The 14,772-nt window shown below is 32.9% G+C and overlaps 1 protein-coding gene across 1 annotated transcript in view; it reads right to left on the bottom strand.

Moving 5' to 3' along the window:
* LOC143245626 (homeobox protein ARX-like) overlaps positions 1-12,970 on the bottom strand; it is a 154,160-nt gene extending 141,190 nt beyond the window's left edge. The window contains exon 1 of the mRNA XM_076491991.1: positions 12,398-12,970. Coding sequence (XP_076348106.1) covers positions 12,398-12,428 — 31 coding nt within the window. The 5' untranslated portion in view covers positions 12,429-12,970. The remainder of the gene's footprint in view (positions 1-12,397) is intronic.
* Between the last annotated feature and the right edge of the window lie 1,802 nt (positions 12,971-14,772).

Raw genomic sequence — 14,772 nt, 5'->3', positions numbered from 1 at the left:
ATCATTCGATTTTTTTTTAGTATTAGGGTTGTCTTGCGCAGGTAGCCCTTGTGTAACTTTGCGCGAAATTCGAAACAAACAGGCAGAAATGTATTTAGTTGTAGCATAAATTCTGGATACTCAATTTTGAATTATAATTATTAATACTGAAAGTGTTGGAAATCTAATATGAGAACGTGTTTATTCTTCGGAGATCATTTAATTCATAATCGATAATACAGTTCCATTCTTCAAGAACTACATCATGTTACGTAATGCAAGCAACAATTTCTTCGTCTTACTTCACCCATAGATTTAACGTTACATAAACCTGGATTTAGTGACTAGGAAGCCATTTCAGAGAGAAAGAATCATTATCATGCAAACAGCAAAAGTTATCAATTGGTACTTGTGAAACTCGGATTAGTTTCCTCTATTTCATTTATCCTCAAGTTTTCAAAGATTCGTTCTTAACACATCTTTCTCCATCTTTTCTTATTAATCAGATTAATAATTATACCAAAAGAAAGAGTTTAGTTTCAACAGAGTTACTTGTACATACCCGTTTTTTTTGTGTTTTTTTTCAGGGATTCTAAACAAGGAGACCAATAGGAAATTCTGATATTTAAAAACAACAAACCATAATTGCATCCGATATACAAGAGGAAAGACTTAATGAAAGACAAAAATCTACTGTTATTTTTGTATGTATATATGTAAAGAACTGACGGAGAATAAGTTAATCAATACATCAAGAAATATTGTGTTATTATAATGGTTGACAAATTTCTAATTGAAAATATATCTTATTACGAGTATGATTAAGACAGAATTATTAAAATTAGAAAATGTGTATTTCAGTATGAACTTAATTACATTGACGTATTTCAACGTAAATTAATGGATAGGTTTACAAGGAAGGAAGAATTACAGATCATCACTGGTGTGATAAAGATAGGATTATTAACCGTAGAATAAGTATATGTATGAACTTAACTGTATGAAAGTATCAAAACAAAGGCTTAGCAACACGTGAACAGAGAGTAATGGTTATGTATTTATCTCTACTGAATGACAGAAAAAGGTACTAACTGTTTGGTTTTGAATTTTGAGCAAAGCTACACTACGGCTATCTGCGCTAGCCATCCCTAATTTAGCAGTGAAAGACTAGAAGGAAGAAAGACAACCATCACCACCCACCACCAACTCTTGGGCTACTCTTTTAACAACGATTGACCATCACATTATAATTTTTCATGGCCAAAAAAGCGAGCATGTTTGGTGAAACTTGGATTCGAACCAATGACTCTCATATTGGGAGCACTAACAGGCGAAGAGTGTTAATATTTTTAATTTATTATCACTTTAAAAATTGCTAACACTTACACATACCGTTATGTCATGAAATGTAAGAAAAACAGATTTAACACAAGTAATACATTTATAGTATATGAGTATGTTATGAACTATATACAAAATAATTTAAAGTCCTCAAATGTTTCATGTAACAGCTATACATATTAGAATAACAAACTATGTGCTATTAAAATTATGGATGCGGGTATGCTGTGAATAATTGTAACAAGTAAAAAACATGTAGCAAATCAACTATGAATTTTTTATAGATACAGATATGTTGTGACATGCACAGGTAACATATTCGGAGTTATTAACTTCTGTTGGTACTGATATGTTGTGGATTGACGTAACGAGAATTATTAACTTCAATATGATGGTGTTATTGTATAGAGGTAATCATACTCGACTTATAAAGTTAATAGTTCTAATTACATCTATACAATAACACCATTTTATATAAGTTAGTAGGATGGTGTTATTATATAAACGTAATAAGAACTATTAACTTTATAAGCCTGGTATGATGTGATTGTATAGCCGTAACGAACTATCAACCTTTATAGTTACGTGTATGGTGTGAATTGTAGACTTAAACCTTTATTGATACAAGCAATTCATGTGTCTACAAAGGTAACGCGAGGAATTGATATTTAGAAGTATGGCTATTCATTAGAAGACTAAAATGGTTAAAGTAATTAAATCTGTGTAAAGATCAATGTAGCAAATTAAAAATTCCTTTCATATAGCTGGAGATTGTTGAACAAAAACATAATACATAGAAAAATAATTATTGTTACAGAGGACTTTGAATGACTCGTCCATATCTACTTAAGAATGAGATTATTAAATTCCAGAACAAACACACAAAAACAATCATTGCTTTAAAAATGCTAACGAAATACTTTGCACTCGTAATCATGTATATACACCATTACAATGACGGGTAGAGAAATGAGAAACATTTTTTTATTTATGAATTGTATTTTTCGTGCACGATGAAATATACACGTGCTATATAAAAATAAATCACTTCGAATGGATGCAATGACAGTTTTTCACCAACCTGTAAAGATCTACAGAGATTTAAAAAATAAGTGATGTGATAGATGTATTATTACGTTTTATTTCTATACACACATATCATTTTCTTTAACTTATTTTTTAACTTCTGTTCACCTACATCTATCCAGCAGAGCGAGTTTTTAGCACAACTGCAAAGATAGTCTAAGCAGAGTTTCCTTGAAACGTGTACTTTATAGTGGCTTAAAGAAACCAAGGATAAAATATGACGTGTTTTTTAAATAATTTCAAAGATTCGGTTGAATGATCATCAATGATTTCCTGTACCTCAGAAAAACAGTTCAATGTAGATAGACACATGCATAACTATTGATAGGTTTATAAGAAAAAAAATGTATGTAACTAGATGAATCTTGTTCTTAATTATATACACCAGGTGTCGTTGCAAGAATTTTAATAATGTTCCAGGAATTACACAAGTTCTGGTTCATTGGGTGAAATATTCGAAGCTGAAACCAGAACGAATTCATAAACCTGATAACACCCCTGTTTCATCCGTATGATGTCTTAATATAATTTGTAAAAAGTGAAACAATATGGCTAATGTTTTACAAAGGTATATGTATCTTATTGTGTGCTTTAAGTGCATAATATTTGTTTTGCTAACTCATTTCAATCTACTTTATTTTGTCTTACAAAATACAACGATAAACTACAACTACCTTTATCAATACACCACGAACCGTTTTTGTTTACATAACATACATGTATATAGTTTGACTTGTCAAGGTTTCAACTCAGAAGAGTTCAGTTAGTAAGCATTAAACAACACTCAGGAAGAGTTTCACTTATTTCTAATCGTTTGTAAAAATATGATTCTCAAAACGTTTAATTTAGTCTTAAATACATTTATTTCACATATAGAACATTCTCTTTTCATCCACTGTCTGTAATGCATTTTTTCATCCTGATTTTTCTTATTTTGTATTGGCAAATTTTTTATCTCCTTCAGAACATTTAAGTATTTACAATTGTTTATAATGAATTTACAACGAGAAGAAACACATATAAAGTGATAATGGGTTATTATCTTAGCACATTTTTGTTGCTAATATTATCCGAGCGCTATACAACTAAAGTCAAAACTATGGTGCAAAATTTGCTTTAAGTGAGTAATAAGTAAAAGTTTATTTTATCAGTTTCAGCTGTTTTATATATTTAATACTCTTGAGAAGTTACAAGCTTTTAATACATAAAAGTCAAATATTAAATGTACCAAGTACAGACAATTGAATATATTATTGATAGGCAAATAGCTACTATCTGACGTCGTCTTTCTGATAAAATATCTTGAAATGAGCTATTGTAGCCATCTCATGTTTGAGTATAATCCATGTATTATTTTATGAGTGTTAACTTGTTGTCGGGTAACAAATAAGCTATTATATTTGACATTTTCAACAGTACTAACCTTTCAAATTTACATAAATGACTATTACTGCTATATACTATATACTCCTATTACTTGTTACTGTGGTAAATTTAAGCATAATAAGCACTTCTTTGACAGGGGTTGATGAAAACAATGAAAATATTTGTTACTCTCTACTTTTAATTCATTAATATTGGTGGGCTTACCAGGAACGGAAAATACATTAACACAACGAAGAATTGATGACACAGGTGTTGCGCATCATACAGTGACATTTCAGACAATTCATCGATAAAAAGCTTCATCTATTTGTTGAAGTAATGTTGGTTGTAAAAAGACTGGTTTAGTGACTATAGTACCCAAGTTAAATGTCCTAACTCTTTATCACGTTCTTTAAAACAATCGTTAACAGTTTAAACTGGTGCCCTGAGACAAAAAGCTTCGGCTTGTAAATCAAATAGGATATACTTGGTCTTCAATAAGATTTCAGTAATCAGTTACTGTAACTTTACCTTCCAGTGAGATTACAGATCCAACACTATTCCAACAGAGAGCTGTCAATACTATAACTATGCTTAAATGATAGCAATAGACATTCAGGGTAGTAAGCTTCTGTTGGTTTTCACTAGAAATAAATACATCAACATGATGGGAAACAGTAAAATCTGATTGATCTTTTGTCCAATTTTTAGTGTTATGGAGTCCATTTTACTGGAGTGTTCGCGTTTGTTTGAGTGTTATTAGAGGTCTGTAAATGGCAGACCTATTCAAGTGCTGTAGTTCCCTTCGAGTTGATTCGAAAGAGATCAGTTGTTTGAGGTTAGTGTATAGTTCTGCGTTCTCTTTTTAACGTTATGGTGTCGTCCCACTGTTCGTGTTAATGTGTTCCTTTTGCACGATCTGTTTTCTACAACTGTTATGTTTCTACTGTTGTACTTTGATAGCAATAGTGAAATTATTTTTAATACCCTTTCTTGAGATAAATTCAATTATTTAAGTGTTCGTGCTCTAGCACTGCTATACGTTCATTTACGACCATGTATACCTCTTTGGAAACCTTTTTAACTTCACATTTTTGAAACTTTACTCTAGAAAAGAATAATATACTATTCATATACAGATAAAATAAATGACAGAATAATTTAGTGGACAATTTAAATTTCCATATCAATAAATTCATTCCTTTTAAATACTTTGAAATTTAGAGGTAGAAAGTAAGATGTTTCAATTATTTTACCCAACTCTAGTAAATTCAAATCAGTAACTAAGTGTGTATTTGTACGCGATGTGAACGTAGAAAGTAACTGTTAAAGCTACGTTTAATACCAATTATATATTAATATAAAAAGTAACTGTTAAAGCTACGTTTAATACCAATTATATGTTAATATAAAAAGTAACTGTTAAAGCTACGTTTAATACCAATTATATATTAATATAAAAAGTGACTGTTGAAGCTACGTTTAATACCAATTATATGTTAATATAAAAAGTGGCTGTTAAAACTACATTTAAATAAGCTGAGTGGCTGCTACAAAAATATACATTCAGATAAGAAAATAACTGTTAATATCATACACAGTATCATATAATATCGTATAATAGCAAAATAGGTTGTTCCTATATTAAATAGCTGTCTCAGTTATATTAAAACTTACATAGCTACTATTACTCCCAGTTCAAATAGACAGAATTATTATGATCATTACTCCAACATGTGTTTATATGTAAAACATGAACATTAATTTAACATATTTAAGTATAGCTTTTAAGTGTCAGCTGTTTTCATGTTTAATCCAAATATGATAACACGTCGTTACTACTATTCACTAAAGTGCTTGAAACGTCTGCTGTTTCTACAGCTGTCACCTCCCAGAGGCATAGCGAAATGTTTGAGGACTCACAACGCTACAAATTGGGATTTAAAACCTATGGTGGACAGAGCACAGATAGCCCATTTTGCATCTTTGTGCTTAACTACAAAGAATCTAAAGGCGTTTACGGTGAATGATAGTTATTGATGTGTTTACAGAAAGTAACGGCTTTTATTGCTACGATTAAACACACAAAGAGTGACTTTTATTATTGTGTTTAAAAGAAGTTCTTACTGTAACAGTTAATCCCCTTCTGGGTCAACGATAAAATCTAGGGCTTGAATTCTGCGGTATAGAAAGTAAAGATAGGCTATTATGTGGCTTTGCGCTGAAAAATACGAAAATAAACTGTAAATGTTATATATAAATTGAATATATTTCTGTTTTGTAACTGTATGCCTCAAATTAAAAAAAAAAAAAGTTTTATATCAATACAATTGCTTGAATACATTTTAAATCATGTGTTATTTTAAAGTAATACTAACATACATCATGGAGTGAAAATTAAGATACTACGATCCAGAAACTGTATGATGAAATCATGGAGAATATCATGTCTGTGGTATTCCACTTATAATTATGTTTCTTCTGCCAACCTACACCTTACAGGCCGTTAATATGTTTATTAAAAACAACTATAATTCAGGAAAAGTGACTGAAACAGTGATTTCACCTTTAGTTCCAATACGAAAAAAGTATCTCTACGGAGAAGTCAATACTAAGTTTTCTTTTGAAAAGGCCCGACATGGCCAAACGTGTTAAGGCGTGCGACTCGTAATCTGAGGGTCGCGGGTTCGCATCCCCGTCGCTCCAAACATGCTTACCCTCTCAGCCGTGGGGGCGTTATAATGTGACGGTCAATCCCACTATTCGTTGGTAAAAGAGTAGCCCAAGAGTTGGCGGTGGGTGGTGATGACTAGCTGCCTTCCCTCTAGTCTTACACTGATAAATTAGGGACGGCTAGCACAGATAGCCCTCTAGTAGCTTTGTGCGAAATTCAAAACAAACAAACAAACAAAACAAATCTTTTGAAATACATTAATGTAACATTTCATTGGTTAATGTTAAATAACGCTGTGACTAGTTTCTCTAACAGAGTCATGATTTGTGGGATATTTAATATATATAATCATACTTATTTGGTTCTAATAGAACAGTAACATCTGGGACACCTAATAATTGAAAGTCCTAAGTCGTAATTTTTGTTATATAATGTTATATAATATTGTGACTAATATTTATAACGGAATCACTACTACTGAGAGTTTTAATACTAGAAATCAAAATCCATTGGTTTTATTTAATTAGATAAAACTGTTATCACCATTCTTTAACACAACCACATTCTACTGTTTTGAATACTTGAATAATAATATCTTAGCTTTCTAAGATATTACCTAATTAATGTGCTATTGTTAAACCATGATCCCTGTGATTTGATTATTTTAATTCATAATACCTGGGTTTTAGTATGTGTATATTTTTTTTTTTTCTTATAGCAAAGCCACATCGGTCCATTTGTTAAGTCCACCGAGGGGGTTTTAGTAAAATAAAACTGTAACTAATGATTTATTCAGAGAAAACATCGATTCCCAAGGGGTTATTCGATTCCTTTAAAGTTGTTGACACGACATGTTATATAATTTTCAAAGGCTTGGTTGGTTGTTGTAAAGCGCAAACCAACAAAAGAGATTAACAGTGCTCTGTTTACAGCTAGTATCAAAACCTGAGTTTTAATATTATAATCCTGCAAATTACCAAGGAAAACTAATGTTATATTTTGAATATTTTACGTCAAGTATTTCATAAAAAACAATGTAATGCTATTGAATTACCAAACTTCATTAAAGTAAAGCCTAAAACATTGTACATATTTCAAAACTGGTATATGTTGAAATCTAGGATCTGTAATGAAACATATCCGAAGAAATTGGGCTTAAAATATATTTTTCTCAATGCACTTGTTCTAAATGTTTGACAAGTTATTGTTAAAGATCACAAAGGCACAGTGATATGTCTGCGGACTTACACACTAAAAACCGGGTTTCTATACCCGTGGTGGGCAGAGCACAGATAGCCCATTGAGTAGCTTTGTGCTTAATTCTAAACAAACAAACACAAAGTGGGCTCGGCATGGCCAGGTGGATAAGGCACTCGACTCGCAACCTGAGGGTTGTGGGTTCGAATCCCCGTCGCACCAAACATACTTGCCCTTTCAGCCGTGTGGGCGTTATAATGTGACGATCAATCCCACTATTCGTTGGTAAAGAGTACCCCAAGAGTTAGCGGTGGGTGGTGATGACTAACTGCCTTCCCTCTAGTTTTACATTGCTCAAATAGGGACAGCTAGCGCAGATAGCCCTTGTGTAGCTTTGCGCGAAACTCAAAACATACAAACAAACAAACCACAAAAGTGCCTGCTTGTCCCTTTTCACTCTCTTTCTCATTTGTTTGTTAATTTCAGAGCCACTGAAATAAATGTTTATATTATTAGCTCATAACTTAAGAAACAATTTAAGTTTGTTTGTTTGTTGTTTTTGAATTTCGCACAAAGCTACTCGAGGGCTATCTGTGCTAGCCGTCCCTAATTTAGCAGTGTAAGACTAGAAGGAAGGCAGCTAGTCATCACCACCCACCACCAACTCTTGAGCTTCTCTTTTACCAACGAATAGTGGGATTGACCATCACGTTATAACGCCCACACGGCTGAAAGAAAGAATATGTTTGGTGCGACGGGGATTCGAACTCGCGACTCTCGGATTACGAGTCGCACGCCTTATCCGCTTGGCCATGCCGGGCCCAAACAAATTAAGAGAAACATTTTTAAAACTAAAGGTATTTATGTATAAGGTTTACTATTCCAAACAAGTTATTAAATTTATGTTAGAATCACGATAAACTTCTCAGGTTGAATTTTGGAAGTACACTCACACCATAGTTTCGTGTGGCTAAACTAATATTTCATTTTGGATTACAGTAGAGCTTACAGATAGATTAAATGTTCATTGAAAGTTGGCTTTAACTGACGAATATAGTTGTTTTTGATTATGCTTCTATTTGACGAAAACAGGAAATATTCTACATACTACAACTTGAATGACAATAACGGTTAGAAATTGAGGACTTACTCTAATTACGGTGCAGATTACATCATAAACGTCCAACTGCACACTTTAAATAATAACTTTTCAGGAAGAACATTAACCTTGTAATAGAGCATGATTTTAATAATAAAATAACCTTGAACAAAACTACGTTCGAATCTTCATAAAATAAAATCATTTTATAACCAGTTTTTAACTTGGATACCATGTCTGTTGTTCTACTGCTTAAAATAAAATAAATAAAATTTCTTTCGGCCAACAATCACATAACGCGATCCATTTCTTGAATATGAGAGTTTTATTCTGTTTGCAAGTGTGCCACATTACACTCAAATGGTGTTCAGGTTTCATCGCTGTAACCTACATTTTAAAATAAATTATTTTGTACAAATTTGAACTCTTTCAGTAAACTTTTTTGTAAAAAAATCCTTTGACTATGGGTTTAGGTTTCACACGAACGTTTACATATATTTTTTTTGTTTAAACTTTAGAACATTTTCTCATTCTACTACGAAACATAATTAAAAAAAAATTACACATCTTATATATATTTATTTCATTAAGTACGGGAATACGTGGCAGCAGGGATTCTGATGAAAGAAAATGGCGTACCATAAATACCACCTTTAAATGTCTGAATATTAACAATCACTATTTCACAGTATTGGCTGAGTAGAACTAAAGATTAGTGTATATATTTATAAAGCCGTCTAAATCGCTACGTAAGCATTTCTGAATTAATCAACATTTCACTATTTTAGCGAATTCTCATCCAAGTAAATCAGTAAGTGAGTTTTCTAGATAAACGCCCAAAAAATTGACGAACCTTATCGATATAATTTTTTCTTTCACAAAATACAACAAAAATTTTTTTATAAGTATATAAGACAGACGATGTGCCACTATGGGCTACAATTAGGGTATGTTGGTACAGATTCCGGTGGGTAATAGAATCGAGTCGGGTACAAGCGCGCCCTGCGCTTGATATTACTGGTGCAACAATAATATGGCTAATAAAAAAGGAAACAGACAAGTTTGTTTGTTTTTGAATTTCGCGTAAAGCTACTCGAAGGCTATCTGCGCTAGCCGTTCCTAATTTAGCAATGTAAGACTAGAGGGAAGGCAGCTAATCATCACCACCACCGCCAACTCTTGGGCTGCTCTTTTACCAACGAATAATGGGATTGACCGTCACATTAAAAAGCGTCCACACAGCTAAAAAGGCAATCATGTTTGGTGCGACCGGGTTTCGACCCCGCGATCTTCGGATTATGAGTCCAATGCCTTAACCATGCCAGGGCGAATAGACACCCATAATTAACGTTCTAATTTTATAAAGATAAATACCAATTGATATATACGTAACCTGGCTAGCAATTGTAGTAAGAAGTCTTAATGCTTCAAAAATGTATTTAAACAATTAATACAACATGACAAAAACTGAGTTATATAACACTTTAACTGTTCAGTCGCTACTTTGGCTCAGACTAACATAATTACATTGATTTACCATAACACAGATCAATTTTTAAAATATTAAGTAATTCATTTTTGTGGCTTTGGCTTTCTTGTTTTAATACATTCTGTAGCATTAAAACTTATATGTGACGGTTTCGGTTTGGTTTGGTTTAAATTTTGCAGAAAGCTACACGAGGCATATATGCGCTAGCCGTCCCTAAGTTAGCAGTGTAACAATAGAGGGAAGGCAGCTAGTCATCACCATCTACCGCCGACATTTGGGCTACACTTCTACCAACGAATAGTATGATTGACCGTCACATTATAACGTCCCCACGGCTGAAAGAGCGAGTATGTTTGGTGTGACGATATGTGCCTGTAGGTGAGTAAGTTACTTATATATCAGTTCTTACTTCTTTATAAAATTAAAACGTTCATTATGATAATTGTTGTTGTTTTGAATTAAGCAAAAAGCTACACAATGGGCTATTGTGCTTTGTCCACCACAGGTATTGAAACCCGGTTTTTAGTATTGTAAGTCCGCAGACATATCACTGAGCCACTAGGGGGCCATGATATATGTAATATTAAAAATCATTGTACTTTAATCTCAAAACTGTATAAATTATGTATTAACAGCAGGAGTTATACAATGTAATTAATAAACAGAACAATTATATTATGTATCACATATTATATACATCTCTAGAACACAAAACAATAAAAGCAAAAAAAATATACGTTATTAGGTTTAGCAGGAAATTATTATTCTAGATTAACGAATTTATTTCTCTTTGTTTTATATCGTTTTAAAATAAGTTTTTCCATATCAACGTTACGTTTAAGGCACAATTAGCAGTAGTAATGTTTGATAAAAAAGATGTTATTTTATATGAAATGAAGCTTGACAACGTTGAAATTTGAGCTTGTATTTCGAGTGTAAACTAGATTTTTCAAAAGTTTCGTCTCACAATTAAACTTCTTTACTCAATTTTAGGTAGAGTAACACGTTTTAAATCACTTCATAATAAATTGGCAATCGACCTTTCATTTTTCTGACAATTTTCACGTGCTAGCAGTCATAATCCTGGACTTCAATGCTAGGAAATACAATTATCTTACTAGTCTGTAGATAGCAATGATTTAAGCTTGTATGTGTTTTCAAGTGATAAATTGTTATCACTTTAACCTACATTTAAATTCAAATTACAGTTTACAAGAACAAGAGAACAATTACAAAAATTTAATTCTCTAATCGCTACTTGATCGAAATGCTAGTTATACACTGATTAAAATATTTCTTTTCATTTATTGCCCAAGCTAATTTAACCAATAATATTGTTATATACTAGCGTAAGCTTCAATAAAGCAAAATGGGTTAATTGGCTGAAAAGAAAAACCAACAAGAAATTGATTTTAGATACGTTAATTTTTACACAGGAAACTTACACATGTATTATTTCAATTCTTCTTGCAGAAACCGATTTATATCACGGAATAATTAACATATAATAGAGTAGTTTTGCTTCAGAAGCTCCAAAAATGAGCATTCATCGTTTTTCAGACTCATTCATGATAAGTATATGTAAAATAGCGTTAATTCGCATGACTTCCACAGCTTAAACCAACTATTATAAAAAACTGACAGGACAGTCAAAGAACACCTGGCTTCTATATGCTCTATATAATTAACTTTCTCTGCAGTGTAAGGGTGGTTGCATATTTATTTTTCAGTCTATAAAATATTTCAACGCATAAAAGGTAATAAAATTATAACTGTATTTCAGCTGTTACGCACAAAAAACAAACAGTTCTTGTAACATACATATGACCAAATATTCTGAACGAGCACCTTGAAACTTATTTTTGGACATCATCGAACAAAACAATAGCTTTGTCTTTCTCTAAAAACTACTCTGCAAGACTGAAATTGTGGCTAGAGAAAATAACAATATTACGTTAAAACACTCACTTTTTCTAGAATAGATAATTAATACGCCATGAAGTGTATTAATTTCTAATGTTTAAATATTTCATAATTACTACATTTTTTCCCAAAAAAATCAATTTAAAAACTTGATATACGCAAATATTTGTATTTGAGAGACTCAAGTGTATACTAAGCTTAGGTACAACTCAGTAATAGTTCTGTAAATTCAGTGATTTCTTACCTATGTACTTCTGTTGGATACAGTCTTCCATACCTTTAGTTCTAGCATCTTCAACGTAGCAGAGGCAATGATTAGTCTATCTGTCCTTGTCAACCGTTTCTTTTACGTACAATGGAGCAGATTACTTTTTATACAATGGCATTTATACTTGAACTATTATAGTTTGTTCTATATGTTCTTCATTATTATATCCATGCAGTATTCGCATATAATAAAACAATGCAATATTCTGTAACCCCTCAATGAAATGATGTGTTATATGGAACTCAAGTGTAAACAACGTCACCAAATTTTGATATCATTCTTAGAACATAACCGAACGCCATCTTCGAAATTACAAGCGCTCGTGAGTCATAAGAGGATAGTTGAAGAAAGGTACACTGGTGAGCACGTTTTCACCCCAGGCTACCGGCCAGTAGTGGATATAAACGGAAGAGGCAGACAATTTTACGCCATCAAGTGGCGACAACTTTTTTGCTGCAAAATTAGTGCAGGTAGACTGAAAATCGCAGCTAAGCGTTTGTAAAAACGTTAACAGTTTTAAAACCGACGAGAATACAGCGCGGTGACACGCGGCACGAGCTGACATTAAAGTCACGCGTTGCACAAGGCCAAATCGATTAAGAAGAAAATCAGTTTCTGACGAGACTCGACCTCCTTTTTACGAGGCAGGAAAGACTTAATGATGGTGTTTTAAGTTTCACCTTTACTATATATAGTTTGTTTTTTTTATAAATGATACTTTACAATAAAATCCAAACGTATCGTAAGTGTCATTGAAGCTACCTGCTTCGTGATATAACATATAACGTCTGCTGCTTTTCAAAGCTTGCATCCACCTGAAACTTGCATCAAGAACGTCTTTCAGTACTTGAAGTTCGAACAAAAAATCAAAAACCCAGTAGCCTCCAGGTTTCTATCTAGCAGCACCGCCAATCTAACATAACCTACAAAGCAATTCTTGTAAACAATGAGGTTTTGAATGCGCGAGAAAAATTCAGACTGTAATCATAATTAGCTTTTTTTGTTACAGATACACGATCAACTTGTTAGTTGGTTCACTCCCTGTGTTTGCATGGTCGCTATTTACTTTGCATTATAAAATTATATTGGTTTAGAAAAAATAGATGATTTCTCGATAATGCCATATGACAGGCAAAGTCAAGTGGCTTCTTTCTTTATGAACGTGTATATGTGTTCCAATAATGCTTATTTTTTCTTGACTTAGCAAAAAGTAGTATTAACAACAACTTAATAATATTCATAGTATTTAAAAAGATCCGGTTAGTATACTGTAATAAAACTATTACAACTTTTTTATACGCCTTACACTTATGGATAAGATACCCTGAGGATCATTTTGCTACGGAACAGTATTTAGTATTACAGCGCCATCTGTTCAAAACCTTCGCTACTTTTAGAGTTAAAATAATGACAAATAAAAATATTTGCATAAATTCTGAAAAATATGTCTAAAATGAAAAAAATATACTAGATCAAATCATTTACTGAAAATGTAACGTAAAATTAAGAAGACAAATGAAATACACGCAATGCTTCGCTTTGTGTAGACTTAAATATGTTTAAAACAGGGCACACAGAACGCGTATTTCCTTTATCTTGCTTTCTCAGTGTTTGCTGTTTTAAAGGAAACTTTTACATCTCTCGCTGAAGAATATAATTTATTAATAGAACCTTGCATGATGTGATGGCTATGGCACTCAACTTGCAACATTCGGATCAAGGGAGAACCAAGACATGTTTGTGTGTGTGTTTTCTTATAACAAAGCTACATCGGGCACATCGAACCCCTGATTTTAACGTCATAAATCCGTAGACTTACCGCTGTTCTAGCGGGGTGAGAGAACCAAGGCAATCACTCGTCGAGCATTCCCGCTCGTAAGCATCAATCCAACCCGCCATGGCCAGGTGGTTAAGACACTCGACTCGTAATGCGAGAGTCACAGGCTCGAATTCCCGTCACACCAAATATGCTCACCCTTTCAGCCGTGTGTGTGTGTGTGTGGGGGGGGTATAATGTCCTAGTCAATCCCACTATTCGTTGGTAAAAGAGTAGCCCAAGAGTTGGCGATGGGTGGTGATGACTAACTGCCTTCCCTCTAGTCTTACACTGCTAAATTATACACTGCTAGCGCGGGTACCCCTCGTGTAGCTTTGCGCGAAATTCAAAAACAAACAAACAAGGATCAATTCCACTAGTCGTAGGTAAACGAGTAGCCCAGGAGTTGTATAGCTACTTTAACTTAATCTATAATTTGAAAGTTAAGGACGGCTAGCGCGGATAATTGTCAAATGGGTTTGTGCGAAATTCAAGAAACAAATAAATTCGTTAGGAAGTTAAAGCTATTCAAAAC

This window comes from Tachypleus tridentatus, chromosome 1, assembly GCF_004210375.1.
Source record: "Tachypleus tridentatus isolate NWPU-2018 chromosome 1, ASM421037v1, whole genome shotgun sequence".
NCBI lineage: Eukaryota > Metazoa > Arthropoda > Merostomata > Xiphosura > Limulidae > Tachypleus > Tachypleus tridentatus.
This window is presented reverse-complemented; position numbering and strand designations above follow the sequence as displayed.